This window comes from Lissotriton vulgaris, chromosome 9 (assembly GCF_964263255.1).
Source record: "Lissotriton vulgaris chromosome 9, aLisVul1.2, whole genome shotgun sequence".
In the NCBI taxonomy this organism is placed as follows: Eukaryota; Metazoa; Chordata; class Amphibia; order Caudata; family Salamandridae; genus Lissotriton; species Lissotriton vulgaris.
In genome coordinates this window covers 20863355-20886574 of record NC_141697.1, presented here as the reverse complement: position 1 = coordinate 20886574, position 23220 = coordinate 20863355, and the positions used below count along the sequence as shown (strand labels likewise).

Sequence of the window (23220 nt, the reverse complement as noted above, 5' to 3'; positions counted from 1 at the left end):
ATGGACCTTTTTGTCTTGTTCTTCATCTTCCTACTGTCAGGCCTGGTCCTGTCCATCTCTTCGTATGAAGCCACCAATGACTGCTAAATTCCACTCAAATGAATGTCAGTTCTTGGAATAAGTTTCTAATTTGACCATCAGGCAATTGATGGTTGGAGGTATTCGGTATCAGACAATTTTAATTGTCGCTTTTCAGTGCTTGAAGTAAATAGAACATTCCTTAATCTCTGCGAATGGAGAATGTGTGCAGCTCTTGTAAGCTGCTCTAATTTTTTATCACCTTTACTTTAGACAATGAAATGACAGAAAAGGTAGTAATCTTATGAACCCGTGGTACTTGCTCTGACAATATTCCATGGCCTTGTATTTGTTTGCATATTCCATGAACGAAAGGGAACAACCACAAGTAAAGCAGCGATGGTCCTGCACCATGGCGGGCCCCACCTGAATTAGAAGGCCACAGTCCCTTTGTAGAGGAGACGGGATAAACATCTGGGCACCTTAGTGGCAATTAGGATATCTCACAGTTTTGGCATAAAAATGTTTGCAATTTGAAGTTAGATCTGGGAGACTTGAATTCTAGGAGAACATAAAAGTACACTTTTAGGGGCCTTCCATTACTAAAGTTGGTGTTGTGTGCAACAAGACGTTGGGACTCGCAGGGCACAGCCATAGTCCTGAGACACAGGTAAACATAGTACTCTAATTTGGATAGTCCCCCTCTCATCGGTTGTAGATTTAGAGTCTGTCATGGTTTCAAAACTACCTGCTGTATCCCGGACAAAAGCCAAAGGGGCCACCACCACCTGAGGAAATATGGAGGGCAGCGCCCCATCTCCCCCAAAAAACAAACAAATTCAGTAAAAAAAAAATATCAACCATCATTTTCTAGGTCCTGCCTACCCCTGATTCCACGCCCTCAAAACTGCAGTCCTGAATAATGAATTGAGGGCACAGACCCCATCCACAAGCCACAGGTGTTAGAAGCACAAGGCTTCACTTTCTTTAGAACAGGCAATGCTTTAAAATCTGTGCTAATTCCAATCCGGCCACAACGGGGAAACAAGAAATCTGAAGATGGTGTTAAGTATATGGAGGTCTGGACAAAGTTCCTAGTCTGACTGCAGACATGTCAGTGAGTCGAGACCCTGTACCTGGGTTCAAAAGAAATCTGAATCTTTTCAGAGTCAGAAAGATGAATTAAGGGATCATGCAAATCCAACCAGTTCATGCTCCAAAACATGTATGACTCCTGAACTTTACTGAACTGAGCGTGGGGTCAGGGTTCAGTTTGAGGAGGATGGGACTCACCTTCACATCCTGGAAGGAGACGGGCTCCTGGCTGTGCACCTTCATCTGCTCCTGGATCGCCTAATGTGTGAGAAAGAACAACACTAAACAGAGGGCCTTTGACTAACAGGATGGATGGATGACGTTACAACGCATACTTTCACAACGCCTACCTTTACAACGCATTTTTTACACCGCAACATCCATTACAACGCATGCCATTACAACGCATGCCATCACAACGAATTCTTTGAAACTACCTTTACAACGCATTCCACTACAACGCATACTACATTTACAACGCATACCATTACAACGCATAACATTACATTGCATGTAAGGTAAGTATTGGATAGTGTAGGGGATAAAAATTACTATTCTAACTCCAGGGGGTGCAGTAGTATGGTAAGTGTTGGATAGTGTAAGGGTACTATGTGTTGTAATGCTATGCGTTTTAAAGGTATGCGTTGTAATGACTGCGTTGTAATGACTGCGTTGTAATGGCATGCGTTGTAGTGGTGTGCGTTGTAGTGTCATGTGTTGTAGTGGTGTGCGTTGTAGTGTCATGCGTTGTAATGGTTGCGTTGTAAATGCATGCGTTGTAATGGATGTTACGTTGTAAAAGTTGAGTTGTAAAGGTTGTTTCCCAACAGGATTCTCCTTCAAACACGAGATTACTAATCTGGAACCTATGACCCTTAGTATAGGAGAACTGCTCTCAAAAGGGCAAGCACGACCCAGCATCAGTCTAGCGCCTCTACCGAAGAGGACCACACAATCTGTTTGTTTCACTGCAAATAAGGACCCCACATTCCTCCAGTTGCCCCTGTCTCCTTCACACAAGAACCTCACACCTTTCCAAATTCTCCAGTTCCCACAGCTGGCATAGAGCTGGATTATGCTTGTGCCTCATACATCAGTGCCATGGCTATTCCCATCACCTAGCTTCGGCAGGTCTAAAACGACGCAGCCATATTGGATTACCACCTCCAAAGGCCAGCCTTAAAGAAACGTACATTAGCTTTAAATGGACCTTAGCAGCAAAAATAAAACAGTGTCATCGATAAGACCATGGACAGCTCTGGTGTAACCTAAATACAACATAAGATCCCCAGGCAGTCATCAGCATGTCACCCAAGGCTGGAAATACCTCCTTGTTATAAGCTACTAAACTACACAGACACTGGCGGATGCTGTTTCTCTGTGCCTACGCCCATGCAGTGGAGTTCTTTACTGTTTGTCATAAGAGGAGAACCAAACCTGCTGCAACTGAAGAAGTTTAAGACCCATCATTTCTCCAGCAGATATTCTCTTCAATTAACTTTTTCTTACAGTGCTGCGCAGCCCATGTTCATGGTTCCTCCTCGTCCCTCCATCACCTGACTCTCTCCTTCCTAGATCTTTCTAAACTCTTGTTCAGTTCCTTGCACTGTATCTTATAAACCTCAATAAAGAAATAATACTGGCAAGAGCCCTGAGCCAATTCAGTAGGAACACAATTCACAGAGAGACATCACCAGCCCCACCCCCTCTGCTCATCTCCCTGCAGTGCAAGATTGCAAGAGCCATGAAGTCTGCACATTGTCTGCAGATAAGATACCCTGGGACAATTTTCTTTGACCATTTCTCTGCAGATAAGGAAGGCCAGGCATAGCCAGTCTCTCATTTCCTTCCCTTTCCAGAAAATGTAGCCTCTCTAACAATATCAATATTACAGTGGAAGACACCAATCCCAGCCTAGATCCTTAGTACGTTTTCACCCTGTTTGGTTTCAGAGAGGGTGTGAAGGGGGGGGGGGGGGGGGGGGGGGGGGGGGGGGGGAGCCACATTATAGCCACTGACCGAAAGTGAGGAAATAATTATTTGGAGGAAAAAATACATATATTTTTCCTTAACTGACGTTGATGGATGTTGAGCAGCAAAATGTCAACTCTGTGTAACCTGGCTGGGAACTGCAGGAAGAGACCTGGGTAAAGATTTGTAGGGACTATGTGAATGCCAAGAAATGGGTGACTTAACTGTATTATACAGGGTATCCAGTCAGCTGGGTACACTATAGCCATGACATGGTTTCCACAATTAGGAGTAAGCTGCTGAAAATCTCCCAGGTCAGAGCACTAGTGAGTGACAGATTGGATGCCACAGACCATGAAGCAGAGTGGCTTCGTCTAGGAAACATGCAAGCGTGTGTCCCTGAACTCAGGATGGTCTGGTACGCTCAAGTTACCCAGGCTCCAATATCGATGGAATGTTTTGCCCCAGATTTATGTTGCACAAAAGCCTTTCCTGCCAGCCCTCCCAACAAACTCACCCTGAAAAAGTAGTTGAGTGAGAAGACATTCAGATGACCCTTGTTCTCGATGTCGAGCAATTTGAAGATGTACTGCAAAGCGGCCGGTTCCTTTCTGTTCTCCAGAGCCAGCACGAAGTCCAGGTAGGTTTTATAGTCCTGTAACAAACCACAAGACTTAACATGCAGCTCAACCTTCGTTTGAGGTTGTTTCAAGCAGCAGTACACGGATGGCGCTCTCACCACTCCACAGGAACGACAGTGCATAGAGGACCATGCAACGCCACCGCACACCAACTAATCTCACACTAATACGCATTGACCCCCCATCACTTTAAATATATGCACAGTGACATCAACCACAGTCCGAATGTACTGCAAGCAGCCTTATCTGGCTCCACCACACACATCCTCATTTGCTTCGCTGCATGCAGAGCTGCTGCTCTCCATTACACGCGTGCTCATCTCCCTGAGCTATATGACGCCCGTAGCTCGCCACCACACACACACCCTCATGTACCTAAGCTGCATGCAGCCCTGTCGCTCTCCATCACATGCGTGCTCATCTCCCTGAGCTATATGACGCCGTAGCTCGTCACCACACACATCCTCCTTTGCCTTCGCTGCATGCAGCCCCGTCGCTCTCCATCACATGCATACTCATCTCCCTTAGCTATATGACGCCCGTAGCTCGCCACCACACACATCCTTATGTACCTAAGCTGCATGCAGAGCTGCTGCTCTCCATAGAAACGCGTGCTCATCTCCCTGAGCTATATGACGCCCGTAGCTCGCCACCACACACATCATGTACCTAAGCTGCATGCAGCCCCGTCGCTCTCCATCACATGTGTGCTCATCTCCCTGAGCTATATGACGCCCGTAGCTCGCCACCACACACATCCTCATGTACCTAAGCTGCATGCAGCCCGTCGCTCTCCATCACACGCGTGCTCATCTCCCTGAGCTATATGACGCCCGTAGCTCGCCACCTCACACACCCTCATGTACCTAAGCTGCATGCAGCCCCGTCGCTCTCCATCACATGTGTGCTCATCTCCCTGAGCTATGACGTCCGTAGCTCGCCACCACACACATCCTCCTTTGCCTTCGCTGCATGCAGCCCCGTCGCTCTCCATTACACGCGTGCTCATCTCCCTGAGCTATATGACGCCCATAGCTCGCCACCACACACATCCTCATGTACCTAAGCTGCATGCAGCCCCGTCGCTCTCCATCACATGCGTGCTCATCTGCATGAGCTATATGACGCCCGTAGCTCGCCACCTCACACACCCTCATGTACCTAAGCTGCATGCAGCCCCGTCGCTCTCCATCACATGCATACTCATCTCCCTTAGCTATATGACGCCCGTAGTTCGCCACCACACACATCCTCATGTACCTGAGCTGCATGCAGCCCCGTCGCTCTCCATCACACGCGTGCTCATCTCTCTGAGCTATATGACGCCCGTAGCTCGCCACCACACACATCCTCATGTACCTAAGCTGCATGCAGCCCCGTCGCTCTCCATAACACGCGTGCTCATCTCCCTGAGCTATATGACGCCCGTAGCTCGCCACCACACACATCCTCATGTACCTGAGCTGCATGCAGCCCCGTCGCTCTCCATCACATGCATACTCATCTCCCTGAGCTATATGACGCCCGTAGCTCGCCACCACACACATCCTCCTTTGCCTTCACTGCATGCAGCCCCGTCGCTCTCCATTACACGCGTGCTCATCTCCCTGAGCTATATGACGCCCGTAGCTCGCCACCACACACATCCTCATGTACCTAAGCTGCATGCAGCCCCGTCGCTCTCCATCACATGCATACTCATCTCCCTTAGCTATAGGATGCTCGACGCTCACCACCACACACATCCTCATGTACCTAAGCTGCATGCAGCCCCGTCACTCTCCATCACATGCATACTCATCTCCCTTAGCTATATGACGCCCGTAGCTCGCCACCTCACACATCCTCATGTACCTAAGCTGCATGCAGAGCTGCTGCTCTCCATAGAAACGCGTGCTCATCTCCCTGAGCTATATGACGCCTGTAGCTCGCCACCACACACATCATGTACTTAAGCTGCATGCAGCCCCGTCGCTCTCCATCACATGTGTGCTCATCTCCCTGAGCTATATGATGCCCGTAGCTAGCCACCACACACATCCTCATGTACCTAAGCTGCATGCAGCCCCGTCGCTCTCCATTACACGCGTGCTCATCTCCCTGAGCTATATGACGCCCGTAGCTCGCCACCTCACACACCCTCATGTACCTAAGCTGCATGCAGCCCCGTCGCTCTCCATCACATGTGTGCTCATCTCCCTGAGCTATATGACGTCCGTAGCTCGCCACCACACACATCCTCCTTTGCCTTCGCTGCATGCAGCCCCGTCGCTCTCCATTACACGCGTGCTCATCTCCCTGAGCTATATGACGCCCATAGCTCGCCACCACACACATCCTCATGTACCTAAGCTGCATGCAGCCCCGTCGCTCTCCATCACATGCGTGCTCATCTGCATGAGCTATATGACGCCCGTAGCTCGCCACCTCACACACCCTCATGTACCTAAGCTGCATGCAGCCCCGTCGCTCTCCATCACATGCATACTCATCTCCCTTAGCTATATGACACCCGTAGCTCGCCACCACACACATCCTCATGTACCCGAGCTGCATGCAGCCCCGTCGCTCTCCATCACATGCATACTCATCTCCCTTAGCTATAGGACGCCCGACGCTCACCACCACACACATCCTCATGTACCTAAGCTGCATGCAGCCCCGTCACTCTCCATCACACGCATACTCATCTCCCTTAGCTATATGACGCCCGTAGCTCGCCACCTCACACATCCTCATGTACCTAAGCTGCATGCAGCCCCGTCGCTCTCCATCACACGCGTGCTCATCTCCCTGAGCTATATGACGCCCGTAGCTCGCCACCTCACACACCCTCATGTACCTAAGCTGCATGCAGCCCCGTCGCTCTCCATCACATGTGTGCTCATCTCCCTGAGCTATATGACGCCCGTAGCTAGCCACCACAGGCATCCTCATGTACCTAAGCTGCATGCAGCCCCGTCGCTCTCCATTACACGCGTGCTCATCTCCCTGAGCTATATGACGCCCGTAGCTCGCCACCTCACACACCCTCATGTACCTAAGCTGCATGCAGCCCCGTCGCTCTCCATCACATGTGTGCTCATCTCCCTGAGCTATATGACGTCCGTAGCTCGCCACCACACACATCCTCCTTTGCCTTCGCTGCATGCAGCCCCGTCGCTCTCCATTACACGCGTGCTCATCTCCCTGAGCTATATGACGCCCATAGCTCGCCACCACACACATCCTCATGTACCTAAGCTGCATGCAGCCCCGTCGCTCTCCATCACATGCGTGCTCATCTGCATGAGCTATATGACGCCCGTAGCTCGCCACCTCACACACCCTCATGTACCTAAGCTGCATGCAGCCCCGTCGCTCTCCATCACATGCATACTCATCTCCCTTAGCTATATGACACCCGTAGCTCGCCACCACACACATCCTCATGTACCCGAGCTGCATGCAGCCCCGTCGCTCTCCATCACATGCATACTCATCTCCCTTAGCTATAGGACGCCCGACGCTCACCACCACACACATCCTCATGTACCTAAGCTGCATGCAGCCCCGTCACTCTCCATCACACGCATACTCATCTCCCTTAGCTATATGACGCCCGTAGCTCGCCACCTCACACATCCTCATGTACCTAAGCTGCATGCAGCCCCGTCGCTCTCCATCACACGCGTGCTCATCTCCCTGAGCTATATGACGCCCGTAGCTCGCCACCTCACACACCCTCATGTACCTAAGCTGCATGCAGCCCCGTCGCTCTCCATCACATGTGTGCTCATCTCCCTGAGCTATATGACGCCCGTAGCTAGCCACCACAGGCATCCTCATGTACCTAAGCTGCATGCAACCCTGTCTCTCTGTGCCCCATGCAGCCGTACTCGCTCCAACTACCACATACCCTATAACGTAGGTACCCAGGTACAGGAATCTCTGCTCACACACCCCTCTCTTAACCATGGAAAAGACGCTTCCAAGACACTCACCATTTCCCCATCATAGGTGAGGCACTCCTGGAAGACTCTGTCCAAGAAGACGCTGGTGAGTGTGCCAGTCCCATAGCGGGACAGTTCTTCCTTGCTCAGCATCCCGTTGTGGTCCTTGTCGAGGTTCAAGTATTGTCCTGTAAGGCAAAAGGTCATAATCATGAAACACTGGGCGGCCATCACATGCAGGGAGATCTTCATGTGTGTTATTCAAATGTGTCCTCTGTACGCGGGTTACATCTGAGGCCAAGATGTGTCTGTGCTGGAGTGGAGTTCAAAAGGGATTGTGGGATTAAATACAAGGAAAAGGGGCCTGTGGCATAAAGTACAAGTGAAAATACATCCCAGAAGAAGGCCCTCTATATAAGTGCGCTCTGAAATTGAAGACGCTCTTTACATCTCCATGGACGTTTGAAGGGGCCCTATGCAACATGTGCGCCCCCTATCACCCCATGCTACACTGATACCAGATGAAGGCATGTTCCAACACAGAGGGACACCACCTTCAGTTTACACTAGTACTGCGCAGCTAAGATGGAAGCTTTTATCAGTCTACAATGTCCCTGTGTAGTGTAGACAGGTGGTTATAGGAGTGCAGTATAGTTTAGTGCTGACAGGTGCTTACATTAGCTGAAGTGGCCCCATTTATTTACCTGGAGAGGTTGCAGAGGGTTTTACGATGAGGTGGGTGTGCCAGAGAAAGTACGAGGTCATCAGAAGCTTGTATGAAGTGTTCCTTGAAGCTGGACTAGCTTAATGCAGCCATCTTCCAGACATCGGTACAACCAGGGGTGTTATCCAGTACGAACAGTGAAACTACTGTTGACGCTACTGCTGAACTTACAGTACGCTGCACACTGTGAGATGGCCCTTGAATGGTAAGCCAGTAAAAAACAGCTGTAGGGGGCCTTGCGAAAGGGCTAAAGGCAAGATTCGAGTCATTTGTAAATCTCTGTACCTCAGAGCAAATGCTGGCCTCTCACAAATGTGGTGCTTATCTTGAGAATCCTTTGTGACACCTTTCCTCAGATCACAGACCACTTCCCAGGCAGCATCTCCCAATAACCATACGGCAGCGTTGACTTGTAACCATTCTACGGTCCACATAACATGGAGCTACACAGTCAGCGTGGTCGATTCTGGTTTTAGCTTTATAGCTGCCCACCCCACATCAGTCAGAGCTAATGACAACCTCTCAAATGCCATGAAAATGTTAAACCCCTTCTAGGGATGGTTGTGTGAGAGAAATCGCAGCAGCGGCGCAGGACTGCAGCACCTACAAGTGACAATTCCCACAAGCATCTCAGGCTGCTGCGTGCGTTTCTCGACCTGTCCTGCAGCGCTCAACTGATAACCACAGGACTGATACTCATCAGCTCGAGCCTCCTAGCCCGTCAGTATACTGGGCAATGATGCGAGGTTATTGGAATCTAGACAGTGAGTTCACCAGCCAACGCATGGTACACAGCCAACAACGTGACATCAGTACACTATACAAATGCCAAGTAAAAATAAGAGTGGGAAAACAAACAAACACACACCAACCCACCCACACACACACACCCCACTCCCGAACCCGTCCCCCCTGCAACAGGAGACAGCACTCCCGCGGAACGGAAAATTCTTTATTTAAAGGTGGCTTGTAGACAGACAAACGTCTACGCGTTTCGGCTGTAACAGCCTTGTTCACAACGTTCTTTGGTCCAAACAAAGCTAACCTCCGTGGTCACTACTCCAATCACTTTACCACAACCAGTTTTTAAAATGAGTCTATTAAACTGTTGTTCAATGCCTAAACATGCCACCGAACTCCGGCTGCTGCTGGACAATTATGATTTTGATGCCTTGTTTCTCACCGAAACTTGGCTGACTAACACTTTGGACCAGGTGTTAGTCCAAGTACTTCCTCCTGGATTCATGATTCAGCGGCAAGACAGTGAACTAACGCAAGGAGGGGGTCTGGCCATCATTTATAAAGACACATTTAAATGTCGGGTGGCAGCAGGTGGGATTCCTGACTGCCATAGCTTGTCCTTTGCGCTTGGTTTCTACTACACTTGTACTTTTTCGGGGGTCTTAATCTATCGGCCTCCATGAGCCATTAGCTATTTTAGTGGTAACTTATCAGAAGTTATTGCTAAGTCAGTGAGTTACCTTCCTAACTTCTCTGTACTAGGGTATTTTTACATTCATTTTGACGACCCACTTGCACCCGTCACAGAAGAAGTAATTGATAGCCTAGGTGCGCTATCGCTTAGTTTGAAAGTGACCGGCCCTACACACCAGATAGATCATCTCTTTGATCCAGTTTTTTCAAACATTGATAACCTCGCGCTTGGAAAAACCTGCCCTTTACCTTGGTCAGACCACCATTTAATTCCCTTTGCATGGACCCCTCCAGTCTGTAGTCAGCCTCTGGAAACAAAAAAAATGTTTTTAAATTGAGTCGGGATTGGTAAAATCTTTCGGCTGCATCATGGGCATCTATTTTGGATAATACCAGACCTATGTTAGAGTGCGATCCAGAAACTTCCAACTATAGGCTTAATCACTGGCAGGATTCCTCCTTAGACCGGTTGATTCCACAAAAATGGACTACCATAAAAAAGGGTCCTAAGAATATCGCACAGTATTCCCCCCAGCTCAGAGAATTGAAACGAAAATGCAAACGATTGGAAAGAAGCTGGAGGAAGGATTTATCTTAAGCCAAGAAAATCAAATATAGAGAGGCCACCAAAGCGTATAAACTAGCAATCAAAAATGCTGATTACCGTACTATGAAAATAAGATCACCGCAGCATCTAATTCCCCCGTGAAATCTTTCAGATTGTGAAATTCCTACAGAACACTCCAGTGCCCCCTTTGCCCTCTGATGACATCCCAGATTGGTGTAGCAATTTGGCAAGGTATTTTTCCGAAAAAATTGCAGACATCTATTCCACTTTTCCCCTTATTTTAGCTCCTTTAAATTCCCCTCCTCTAGAGGATCAATTACGAACACCAGACCCTCGTTTGGAAACAATTCCCCCCCTGGATTTAAAATCTTTTAAGGATTATTTTATTCAATTGAAATCCAGCTCTCCCAGTGATGTGGTCACACCCACCACTTTAAGGTTGCTTATCGATACGCTCGCCATAACCATATTGGATCTCATCAACACTTCCTTTTCTTCTGGCTCCGTTGCCCATCCCTGGAAATGGGCTATGGTCAAGGCCCTTTTAAAAAAAAAACAATCTGGACCCAGATAATTTTTAAAATTATCGCCAATCTCACTTCTGCCTGGGATCTCAAAAATAAGTGAAAAATATATGAACCGCATTCTCTCCACGTTCTTGGAGAAGAACGAATGCCTTCATACCTCGTAAACGGGGTTTAGACCCCTACAGGGCACGGAGACTGCCCTGCTGGCTGTCGTCGAAGAAACCAGAAAAATTCTGGATGTTGGTGGTGCCAAGGCGATTGTTCTGCTCGACCTCAGTGCGGCTTTTGACATGGTGAATCACCATCTATTGCTGGCAAGACTTAGAGAGGTTCGAGTGACTAAAACCGCACTTAAATAGATTGAGCCCTTTCTGGATAATAGATCATTTCACGTTTTTGAAGATAATTCTGTTTCCGAAAGTATGCCACTGCTATGTGGGGTGCAGGAGGGCTCTTATTTGAGCCCTACGATTTTTAAGATTTATATGCCCCCCCTCGCCAAGATTATGGAACCATTTGGAATTCAGATCGTTCGCTACCCAGACGATACACAGTTGATTGTATCGCTGAATTAATCAGGCAACATAGGGATCAACGTGGCCAATTGTCTGGATAATGTGTCTGCTTGGATGAATTGCTCATTTTTAAAACTTAATAGGGAAAAACAGAGTGGATGTTTCTGGGTAACATCTCCCCCCAAGATGGCAACCTATTCTGGCCAAGCTGTCTAGGCCCAATGCCCCCCTCCAAGGATCAGATTAAAAGCCTTGGGGTATGACTGGACCATAAATTAACCTTTAAGATACAGGCCCATATAGTGGCAGGTACTTGTTACGGGATCCTGAAGATGATCAGGAAAATCCTTCCTTTGCTGCCTTTTACGGCATTGAGACTGTTGATACAAGCCTTAATCCTCTCCAGATTGGATTATGCCAATGTGCTTTATCTGGGTTCTCCTTGTTCGACCATTAAATTTCTTCAAATGGTACAAAACTGTGCAGCCCGTCTTCTTATGCAGGTCCCTAGTAGGATATCTGCAAGATCACACATTGCCTCTCTACATTGGCTGCCAGTGGCGTAAAGAATTAAGTTCAAAGCACTGTGTATTGCCCTTCAAACTCTTTCAGCAAATGGCCCTCCAATCTTTTGATCTATTATATCCCCCTATCATCCCAATAGATCTCTTCGCTCCGGAAAGAAACATCTAGCAGTGGTTCCCAGGATTCATAGAGCGCGGAGCGGAGGACATATGTTTGCATATACAGCAGCAAAGTGCTGGAAACAACTACCTGCCCATATTCGCTTGGAAAATAACTATTTGGTCTTTCGTAAACTGTTGAAAACTCTTTTACTTCCATGACTTCGGACTGTAGCATGATGATGTCTCTTCCTCCAGCGCTGGTAGCCATGTGCTTTAGAAGTGTCTTATTCATTCATTCACAGTCAATGTTAAATAAAGTTTTCACAAACAATAAACATAGAAAGAGGCATCTACACCCATTACCACTATTACTTATAGGCGTCAGCCATCTTGTAACATACAAACATACCTTGTTGGTTGCATTAAAAATCCATGAATCCCTGCCCATATTAGTAGGCCCATATAAAAGCAATATTTATAATGACATTTCTCATCTGTTATAATTTAATTTTAAAATCAAAGTGAATTGCAAAAGGCGCAAGAGTGCAAACTGAACAAGCAAGCAATTTCGCCCCATTGGGCTTAGCCATTGATATTCCCGGTCTAGCGCATGGAAGCATCGGTTGCCTCCTTGTTAATTTTTTTTAACATAGAATAGAACATATTTGTTAATACATTCCTGACACCAGCAGGAAGGAGAGCAATGGTGTTTCAACTGGGAGTGTGGTTTGGGAGTACAAAATGTAAGGGCATGATGCTGTAGTCGATTAACACGGTGTCTGATGCTGAGATGCAAACTTGTAGGAAGAAAAGATATGTGGACTAGTGTCCTACTTCAGTGGACTGCCATTAGCCTCAGGAAAAGGAGAAGATCTTGTTCTTCATTGACTGGGACAAACACTTCCTTGGTTCACCCCACTGAAATTTCTTTCAGCTGTTTTTAAAAGCTCATCAAATGTAGACTAAACACCGGATTAGCTTACTTCATCAAGAAAGCGTATCTGACCTTTACCTTCACCAGATTATCCTCTCTGGAACACAGAATGCTCCTGCTGTGACTAAGCTGAGGTTGTAGGAAAAGCAAAAAGCCAAATAATAAAATCCAGAAGCCCAAAGACCTCCTTCTAATGAAGAGTATAGATGTCTCTGTTCTCTGCAGATGCAAATCAATCAACCAAAATAAGCTGTGTCTGTATGAGGGCTATGGGTAAAGAACTGATAAAAGAAAAGGATCATTAAACAAACAATGTTGACCCAAAACTAAGTCCTACTTTGTTCAACATATACGTTTCCTTTGGCAGCCATAGTCATATCTTATGATTTCAAGATTTAATCCTATACTGACAACACTCAAATTATAGTGTCCCTAGCAATGAATCAAGACACAATCCGAAATCTTTTTGCTGAATGTATGTTGAGAATGGATGAAAAAAAAACTATCTAAAACAAAAATTGAGAAAAGACGTAAATCTCTTTCTTTGGAAAAACCTCCGCCACTTTGGCGGCCTACATAACTAGGTGCTTTCCCTGAATCCTGTGGCGTCAGCAAAAAATCTAGACATGACACAGAGCTCACTTTCATATACAGATTAATGAAGTAACAGCTTTCTGACAAATCAATTACTCCACTTGTCTGTTTTTTTTACTTGTTTTTTAAAACATATGTATAAATTGAAACTATTGTCATTTGTAATACTGTTATTTGTAAAATCCATGATAAATTAATTGTATGATTTTTTAACTGTGTCAGTGATTTGATTAAGCACTTTTTGTATTTTTAATAAATTAATCATGAATAACACTTTTTCTTATTGTTGATAATTTGATGTGCACTACATTAGGTGATCTATTCTTTGGCTACAACAATTGATGTTTCATAGTATCTGCTATTTTCTCAGGACTTATTAGTTGCCTAGGATAAGTTATTTATATAGTAACAGCTTTCTGCTTCATTATCTTTAGAAACATCCTGCCTTGCCTTCCAGAGGCTGCAAGCCAAGCTTTAACTGCCTTACGTCTATAGTATGGCAATGTCATCAATATAGGACCTCCCCAACCAACTGGAGGCACACCTCATCCTGGACATCACAGATCCACCCCTCCCCCTGATGACATGGGACAACCCATAGATACTAGGACATTAAAAGACCTCTCATTGATTGGGGAGCTGGACCAGGGATTTCCCTCGGAGGAATTACCACAAGCTCACATTTGAAAAAGTCCTTTATGAGTGACATCCATACCTGGACAATCTGCAGCTGAATGGCCTTGTTGACAAGGAGTGACCCCCTGTGAGTTAGAGTTTGGGCCACGTCTGCCCATTGGAGCCCCACTAGGCCCGGGAACTCAGGCCCTGCAGCAAACAGTCAACAGAAGACTCTGTGGGACAGATGATGGCCTCTGGGAAACCAGAGCGCAGAGACTTATGAGGGCAAGATGTAGGGTAGGAACATTTTGACCCCTCTGTTCTACGGGGGGTAGAGACCACTTTAATAGTTGATGTTCCAGTTAGGGGGTATGCTGGGAATTCCACCAGTTCTGAGTTGAAGAGTTAATAAAGGTACCCTCCGAAGGGGCGTGGCTTGGGCGCCGATGGCGATGGTCGCCTGAGAGCTCGGCTCCGGGACTGAGCCCGGAATTATCCTGTAAATCGGAGGCTGCGGGGCACCCCAGACCCCGCATTCTGCTGAGCGGACCGACGGAGACCTGCCGGGGCCCCTGGTGAGGCTCGGACGAGGGTTGATCCGGAGTGAAACCGAAGTTTGCGGAGTTGCGGAGTGCGACCCAACATGGCGCCCGGACTTCTTTGTCCCCCTGGTCGGACCCACTGATTCGGAGGAGCGTCGCGAGCAGCGACTGGCGCCCGGCTTTGCCATCCCCGGCTGCTCTGTGCACTAGATATCAATTTGATCGGACTTTTTACAACGAGTCTGCACTCGGTTGGGTGACTGGGCGGATGCCCACGGTATAGGGGACCCCGGGAGCGGACGCCCTGTGATCCAGGCGGTGGCCCATCTCACGACACCGCACCTAGCTACGTTCTCCTGGCCAGTCCACTTCCATGGGAGGCGCGACACTTTGGCGCCACAAATCATCCGGTGGAGTTGGTGACCCTCACCCCGGGTCTCTAGCGGCTGAGCGGGCCTGCCCGACTCGGCGGCGGCTGTCTCCGCCCCCTCATCGGTGCCCTCGGACGCCGTGGCGGTGGCGTGAGCCGAAGCGGAGAAGTCTCCACGGGCCCTGGAGAAGGAGGTCTCCCATACTTGATTGGCAGACCAGTAACCGGGAGGGTCGTGGTCGGCATCTGCACCCGGAGACGCCTACTCCGGGACCTTCACGGAGTGCCCCCGGTGACATGGGGAAACCTAGAGGAGCCAAGGGGACTACCCCGACTGCCTCGGACTCGGAAGCCCAGGACAAAGAGGAACATGGGGACTCAAAGAGTTCTGGTGGCGCACCGATGCAACAACAGTTCGACCGCGTCCTGGAGGCGATAGCGACCACGAGATCGGCCCTCCAACAGGACATTGCCCAGGTGGCGACGAGCCTAGGCCTCCTCAGAGCGGACCATGGTAAACTGTCGGACCGGGTCAAGGAAGTGGAGAGCTCGGTGAAAACCTTGGAGCCGGCGCAGCGAACCTTGGCTGCAACGATGAAGGATGCCTTATCCCGAATTGCGACCCTGGAGCAGAGGGCGGAGGATGCGGAAGGCCGCAACAGAAGGAACAACATCCGTGTAGTGGGCCTCCCGGAAAAGATCGAGGATGGCGACATGGTGACATACTTGGAGACCTGGCTCCGTGACACGGTGGCCCCGGAGGGGCTATCCTCCTTCTACACTCTGGAGCGTGCCCACAGAGTCCCGGCGCGACCACCGCAACAGGGGCGCGCCCCGAGACCGGTGGTGGCGCGGTTATTGCACTTTCGGGACAGGGACTTAATCCTTAATGCCGCCAGACATAATGGTCCATTCAAAGTGGCGAACAATCAGGTGAACATCTTCCCGGATTACACCTACGAGACTCAACGCAAGCGGTTCTCCTTCCTGGCGGTCAAGCGCGAGCTCAGGAGCGAGGGCATCCAGTACTCGCTCCTCTATCCTGCGAGGCTCTGCATCATTGTCGATGACAAAACTCAGTTCTTCGACACCCCGGAGGATGTCTGTGCCTGGCTTGAGCTTTACAGGGCAGGGAAAGATGGCTTCGGCTCCTCGTCCCAACAGGCTGATGAGCCGGAACAGAGACGGCGATCCAGGAGGATCAGGAATCGCCGCGGCCGCACAGGAGGGCCCTCAACTGCAGAGACGTCGTCGGAACGGAGGGGAGTGTTGGAAGTCTTGTCGGAGTTGTCTGGTGCACGGGACGAAGCCATTGAGGAGGAAGGCAACCCGGGTGATGAGGAGGCACCATCGGAATCGGAGGACTCAGTGACTGATAGTGCCCATACACCGGTGATCACACCGAAGTCGGTGGAGGACCTTTTGGATGGACAAGGGTAACGGGGTGTGCTGCCTTATTTTGGGTGGGGGCCCGGCAGGGGGGAGGCGGTTGCCGTCCATTGATGCTGACGAAGGGGGAGGGAGGGGTGGGGTGCCCCTGTTTCTGCCCCGAGGGGTTTTTGGTACTGTTTAGGGCTTGTTTTAGTCCTAGTGGCCTGAGCGTCGAGGGCCCACTGCCTCCGCCCGGCCCACACCTGGCCCTTAAGGCCTTCCTACGGTGGCGACCGTAGGAGTAGTAGGGGTTGTTGGGTTGATAGAAGGCGAGGTTTGGATGGGATCTGGATGGCGCAGTTTGGGTCCTGTTCTGGGGTGGGTGGGTGGGAGTTCGATTTGTTCTTGGGTTGTTTGGTTTTGGTTGGGGAAAATGGCCGCCATCAGTGCTGGGATGGATGATGTCTTTTCTTTGTGGGAGCCCGGACGGGGAGACTGTGCGAGAACATTATGGGACAATGGCTGATGTTGCTAACTTGAAATGTGTTACTTGGAACGTAAGGGGGCTTCATACTATGTCCAGGCGCCACAAAGTCCACGCTTATTTAGTGCGTAGGGGAGTGCAAATGGCGCTGCTGCAGGAAACTCATCTGACCAAGGCGGAAGGGGCGGCGCTACAGCGTAGATGGAGGGGACAGGTCTTTTCCACGTCGTACTCCGCGTATGCCAGAGGGGCGCTAATATGGATCAGAGCGGGGGTCCCCTTCCAGGTCACGAGAACAGAGATAGATCCAGAGGGGCGTTACGTGGCCATCTTGGGCACTCTAGGAGGGAGGGACTTGAACGTTTGCTGTGTGTACGCTCCTAATGTGGACCAGACTGCCTTCCTTTCCAGGTTATCGGGCTCGTTGGCCCACTTCTTCTCCGGGCCCCTTCTGCTTGGGGGAGACTTCAACTCCGTAGTGGACGTGGATATTGACCGCTCCCATCCCCCACTTCCCGATTCTCCGGTTCGTCGCACGGCTAAGGGTCGTCAGGATTGGCAGACCCGATGGGGTTTGACGGACATCTGGAGGGCGCATCATCCCGCATCTAGGGATTATTCATACTTCTCGGGCTTGCATGAGTTGCATGTCCGACTGGATGGCTTTCTTGGGTCGCCCGAACTGGTTTCGGCAGCGATCCGATCTGAGTACTTGTCCAGAACCATTTCAGACCATAACCCACTCCTGCTGGACCTTCGCTGGTTCCCCGGGGCGCCGGCGGTCCCCACCTGGGAGCTGCGACCCGAGATTCTTGAGGACAGTGTTTTCAGAGCGGACCTGGGAGACAAGATATTGGAATATTTTGCGTCCAACGGCGGCACCGCGAGTACACGAGCGTTAGAATGGGACACTTTTAAGGTAGTGGTGAGGGGTTACTGTATTTCTAAGAAAGTGGGCATGAGGCGCGTTATTCTGGCGGACTTAGATGCAGCGGACCAGCAACTCCGCGAGCTTGAAATTCGCCGCCCTGGACACCCGGAATTGCAGGTACGAACGGCGGAGGCGAGGGAAAAGGTAGCGGCAGAGGTCGAACGGCTTCGCTGTTTTGATTATAAAGCCTACACGGTCCGATCCATCGCAGAGGGGGACAGATCGAGCGCGCTGCTGGCATGGTTGGCCAACCCTACGCGCCAGTCCCAATTGACGACAAGTATGCGTGAGGCAAACGGCACCCAGGTACACACTCAACTGGAGATTCTTAGCTGCTTCCGGCATTATTATGAACGTTTGTACCGCAGTCGCTCCGCACGAGACCCTGCCCGGCACGATAATTATCTACGTCCACTGGAGCTCCGCGCAGTGGAGCAAGAAGTGGCGAAGGCCCTGGGGTCCGACATTGCATTGGGGGAGATCCGCGGCGCCATTAAACGGATGGCGAGAAACAAGACCCCGGGCCTGGATGGCCTACCCGTGGAGTTTTATGCAGCTTACGCTGATCTCCTAGCCCCTCGATTGTTGGTGGTCTACAGGGAGGCGAAGAGACTGGGGCGACTCCCGAGCTCGATGTGTGAGGCGCTGGTGGTTCCTCTCCTCAAACCGGGACGAGACTCGTCCGACCCGGGGTCTTACCGTCCCCTATCGATGTTGACGGTGGACTATAAAATACTGAGCAGCATCTTGGCCTCGAGGCTGCTGGGACACATGAGTTCCCTAGTGCATGACGACCAAGCTGGTTTCATCCCACGGCGAAACACGACTATGAATATTCGCAGGCTGTTCCGTTTGCTGGGGGAACCATTTGTAGATGCCCCGTCCCCGGTCGTCTTGTCGGTGGACCTAGAGAAGGCTTTTGATAGCCTCGAGTGGGACTACCTCTGCACGGTGCTGCGGAGATTTGGCCTCGGGGAGGGCTTTGTCAGGTGGACCGCGGTTCTCTATGCCTCTGCATCAGCCAGGGTCCGGGCGGGTCCACTGATTTCCTCACAGTATCCGGTAGAACGAGGCACGCGGCAAGGGTGTTCATTGTCACCACTTCTCTTTGCGCTGGCGGTGGAGCCACTCGCGCTGCACCTCCGATCGGGAGCCCACTATACGGGCTTGTGGACGCCTGCGGGCCCGCATTATGTTTCGCTGTATGCGGACGACCTGTTGCTCTTCCTAGAGGACCCGCTCGACGCTTTACGTGGAGCGGCGGTGGCGCTCACAGAGTTTGGGGAGGTCTCGGGCCTCCGAGTAAACTGGTCCAAGACCTGTCTCTTTCCGGTACGCAAAGGTGCTCCCGCCCCTACCCTACATAGGGAGATTAGATGGGAACCCGACTGCTTTAAGTATCTTGGGGTGTTCGTCTATCACGACCAACCCGACCTCCTGGATGGGAACATTGCCCGCAGCATTCGAGCACTCCGAGGCTGCATGGACTTTTGGGCCACGCTGCCGCTTTCGGTGGCGGGACGGATCGCCCTGCTTAAAATGGTGGCGCTTCCCCGGCTATTATATTACTTTCGGACTCTACCGATCTGGGTCCCACCGGCCACGTTTCGACTGTTACGCTCTATGGTGGTCGGATTCCTCTGGGGGTCGGGCCGCCGGCGGGTAGCCCTCAAAACCTTGATGAGGCCGAAGGACGAGGGGGGGCTCGCGGTGCCGGACTTTGAAAAGTATTATCTAGCGGCGCAGCTCCAGACCCTCACCCAGGAGATCGCCAGGGAATTCCGGGGCCCGGAAGACAGGAGGGGAACGGGCATGGCCAGGCATGTTCTCTCCTTTGTAGCGCTGCGACAACGTTTGGCCCTGCGGGATTTGTCGATGGAGGAGCGGACTGTCCGCCTGTGTTGGAATCGGGCTCACGCCCAAGGCCAACTGAGAACACCATATGCGCCTGAAATACCGTTGGGGATGCTGACGGCCCTCCCCCATGGAGGGGATTGGTCACGTTTGGCGGCCTGGGAGGATGCCGGCTTACAGCTGGTTGGAGATCTGTACGAGGACGGAGTGCTCTTGTCCTTCCAGGATCTTATCGACCGCTTCGAGATCCCCCGTGGTGATTTTCTGCTGCACTCGGCCATTGTCCGAGCAATCCAGGCACACTGGAAGAGCGGGCAGGAGGAACCCCCCTTATCTCAGGTGTGCCAGTACGTGATGATGTCTGCGGGCACGGTGAAGGCGGTCACTTGCCTTTACGGCAGGTTGATTAACGAAGGGTTGGCTCCCCTCACCACTCTGAGAAACCGCTGGGAGGAGGACATTGGCAGGGAGATCCCGGAGACGACCTGGGCCCAGTTGGTGAGACGAGCCTGGAAGGGCACACGTAACGCCCGTTTCCAGCTGGTCCACTATTACGTGCTCCATAGAGCGTACCTGACCCCAGTGAAAATTAGGCGGTATTTTGCCACGAATTCGGCGGAATGCCCTAGGTGCCCAGCTCAGGAAGCGGACCTCCTACATATGTTATGGGCCTGTCCGGGATTGTCGTCTTACTGGCAGGAAGTAGGGAAGACCCTGGAGGAGGTGACGGGGAGATCCTTATCATTTGATGCGGCGGTGGGGCTCCTACACTGGTTCCCCCATACCCCCAGGAATAAAATTTCTAGTAAATTTATCGACCTAGGGCTCCTCCTTGCTAAACGAGAGGTGACCAGGAACTGGAAGGCACAAGTTGGTCCGACAGGCAGCAGATGGCACAGTGAGCTTTTGAAGTGGGCGGCGGGGGAGAGCGCGCTGAGATATCAACTGGCTTGGAGGCAGCGTAATGAGAAGGCGCAGGAGGCCGCGTTGGAGTGGGAAATGTTGGTGCAGGCCCTCAGGGATTATTGTGCCCCCAGCGACTCTGAAGGTGAAGAAGCGACTCGCCCCGAGTCCCGGTAAACATTTGCACTGTTAGTCCTATTGTTGTCCCCGTGGGTCCCATGGCAGATCCTGTGACGGTGGCTCCCAGGCGCTAGTGGCGGGGTTGGGTGGGGTTTCTTTTGGTTAGTAGTATTTTGAGGGTGGGGGTTTCTTTTGGGTTTATAGGCTTGTTTGGAAAAGCAGATGACGGACAGTGGATCATCCGGACCAGCTCAAGCGTCCTGCTGAGCCCCCATTGAATTGGGTTGTGGGCCGGTTGGCTGTGTACGAAACTTACGGTGGGGGGCCAGAGGGTTTTACTATGTTGATATTGCTTGTGATACAATGCTGGTCGATATTGTAACGATTTACTAATTCCTGCAATAAAAATATATTTTAAAAAAAAAAAAGGTACCCTCCGAAAACCGACACCTGTGACAAGTTTCTCACACTAACCAACAAAAGATGGAAAAGCATAGTTCTCCTATAGACGACTTGAGGGCGCCCAACAGGCAATGAGATCCACTGCTCCACAGACAACCAAGGTTGAAATAGTTTAAGCGTGAGGATCTTTAAACCTGAAGTTAAACGCCTGGTGCTCCTTAATATGCTCAAGGACTCTAAATGTGACATATGCCTCCTGCAAGACACTCACCTACTCAAGCATGACAGGGGTTGTTTGAAATCCAAATGGTTCCCCAAGCAGGTCCTCTCTTCTGGACCAAAAAAAAGCAAGGATGGCCGTCTCACTCTTTAACACTTTTAGGAGTACGGTGTTGGGCACGACTGCAGACACGGGACAGAGACTTCTGGCTTTGTAACTGTCACTGAATGTACTCCCCATCTCAGATATAAAAGCTACCAATGAAAACCACGTACGGGTCCTTCCAGAGGCTCTGCCCAGGGTCCTTGCCTCACTGCACAAGAAAATACTATGGAAGTGACCAAAATGTGGTCTTTGACTCACAAATGTGCAGGTCCGAGCAACAAGTGCGTCTGACGGGTGCACTATTCTGAGGCGGTCTGAAGTGACTAAAGGAGCTATGGCTGACAGACATTTCCACAGTCGAAAGCCAGCCTCCAAAGATGACACTTTCTGCACGGGCTCCAGAATAACATACGACAGATTCCATTATTTTCTAGGCAGACCCACATCCTAGCCAGGACAGAACAAGTTGAAATTGGAGTCTCTGCCCTCTCAAACCATTACCAACTATCTAAACTCTTGTCGCTGTTGGAGACTGAAAGACCATTGTCTGGGGAGGGAATCCATCGGAACAGAGCTGCAGGGATCGATGCAGAGAATCCCGCAGAGTAATTATACACCTGAAACACATATTAGCACATTATGGTACACATAAAGGGAAACAACTATGCTGTTATCAATAGACGCTGAGAAGGCCATGCCCACTGGTTCTTCTTGCAAAGTATCTTAAGCAAATTAGGACTAGTCCTTATAATCAAAACATGGGCTCTATGTGGCTACTTCCAAGCCTTTGGCTGAAGTAAGGGTCAAAAGTGTTCTCTCTGATTCATCAAGGTGCACAGGAGTACGAGATAAGGCAGGTCCCCTGCCCCCCTCTTGTTTATGTTCTACATGGAACCCGTGGCTAAATGTTCTTGTCACATTGACAGATCCACTGCCTTCCATTCCAGCCATACTGTCCGAGTTTAACCTTCTCGGACAAGTATCAGGCTTTAATATCAATTCACAGAAATCTCAGATATTGAATATACCTACCCTAAAAGACACACAGGATGTGTTGTAAAGACCTTTTCCGTTGGCCTGGGCAAAATAATGTCCAATAACGGGGGATTAAAAGTTGCGATTTCCTAGACAAAACGGCAGCCCTCAACTTTTCAAAACTACTGGCCCTAGCCCGTTGAGAGCTCCAATCATGGCCCATGTCTGGCCTGTCCTGGCAGGGAAGGATTGCTGCGATCAAAATTACTCTTCTGCCCAAAATACTACATGTGTTACAAACTCTTCAGCTGTAGCCTCCTCGAAGATCTTGGACGAGATGCAAAACTTGATGGAGAGTTTTATTTGGGAGGGCAAGAAGCCTTGATTACTTCCCCAAGGAGGCGGGTGGTGAGGTACCACCCAATCTCATCAACTACTGCCTTGAGGCCCAACTCAGATATATTGTGCAATCAGTGGCGTAATGAAACTTGAGGGGGCCTCCTCCAGACTCAATCCTAAACTCTCAGCCCAGGATACTGTGCTGAGACCCCCCCGCGCCGCAGAGCTGCAGAGGCCTATGGTACGCCACTGGGTGCAATGGCACAGATGTGAGTCTGAAAGGCACTGTTGCTTCACACAACACATCGTTCGTGTTAGACCTGTCAGCCCTTTGGGTGGTCCCTCCTAATTATTTATTTATTTTATCCCCTTTTTGCCTTCTGGAAATTTTCCTGTGTGTCCACTAC

The 23220-nt window shown here is 50.3% G+C and overlaps 1 protein-coding gene across 2 annotated transcripts in view; it reads right to left on the bottom strand.

The window, feature by feature from the left end:
• PPP2R3C (protein phosphatase 2 regulatory subunit B''gamma) overlaps positions 1 to 23220 on the bottom strand; it is a 237723-nt gene that overhangs the window by 5211 nt on the left and 209292 nt on the right. For both annotated transcript variants that reach the window (XM_086936937.1, XM_086936938.1), the window contains exons 10-12: positions 7709 to 7845; positions 3602 to 3739; positions 1312 to 1371 (exon numbers count right to left, since the gene is read on the bottom strand). In XM_086936937.1, the coding sequence (XP_086793063.1) occupies positions 1312 to 1371; positions 3602 to 3739; positions 7709 to 7845 (335 nt within the window). The remainder of the gene's footprint in view (positions 1 to 1311; positions 1372 to 3601; positions 3740 to 7708; positions 7846 to 23220) is intronic.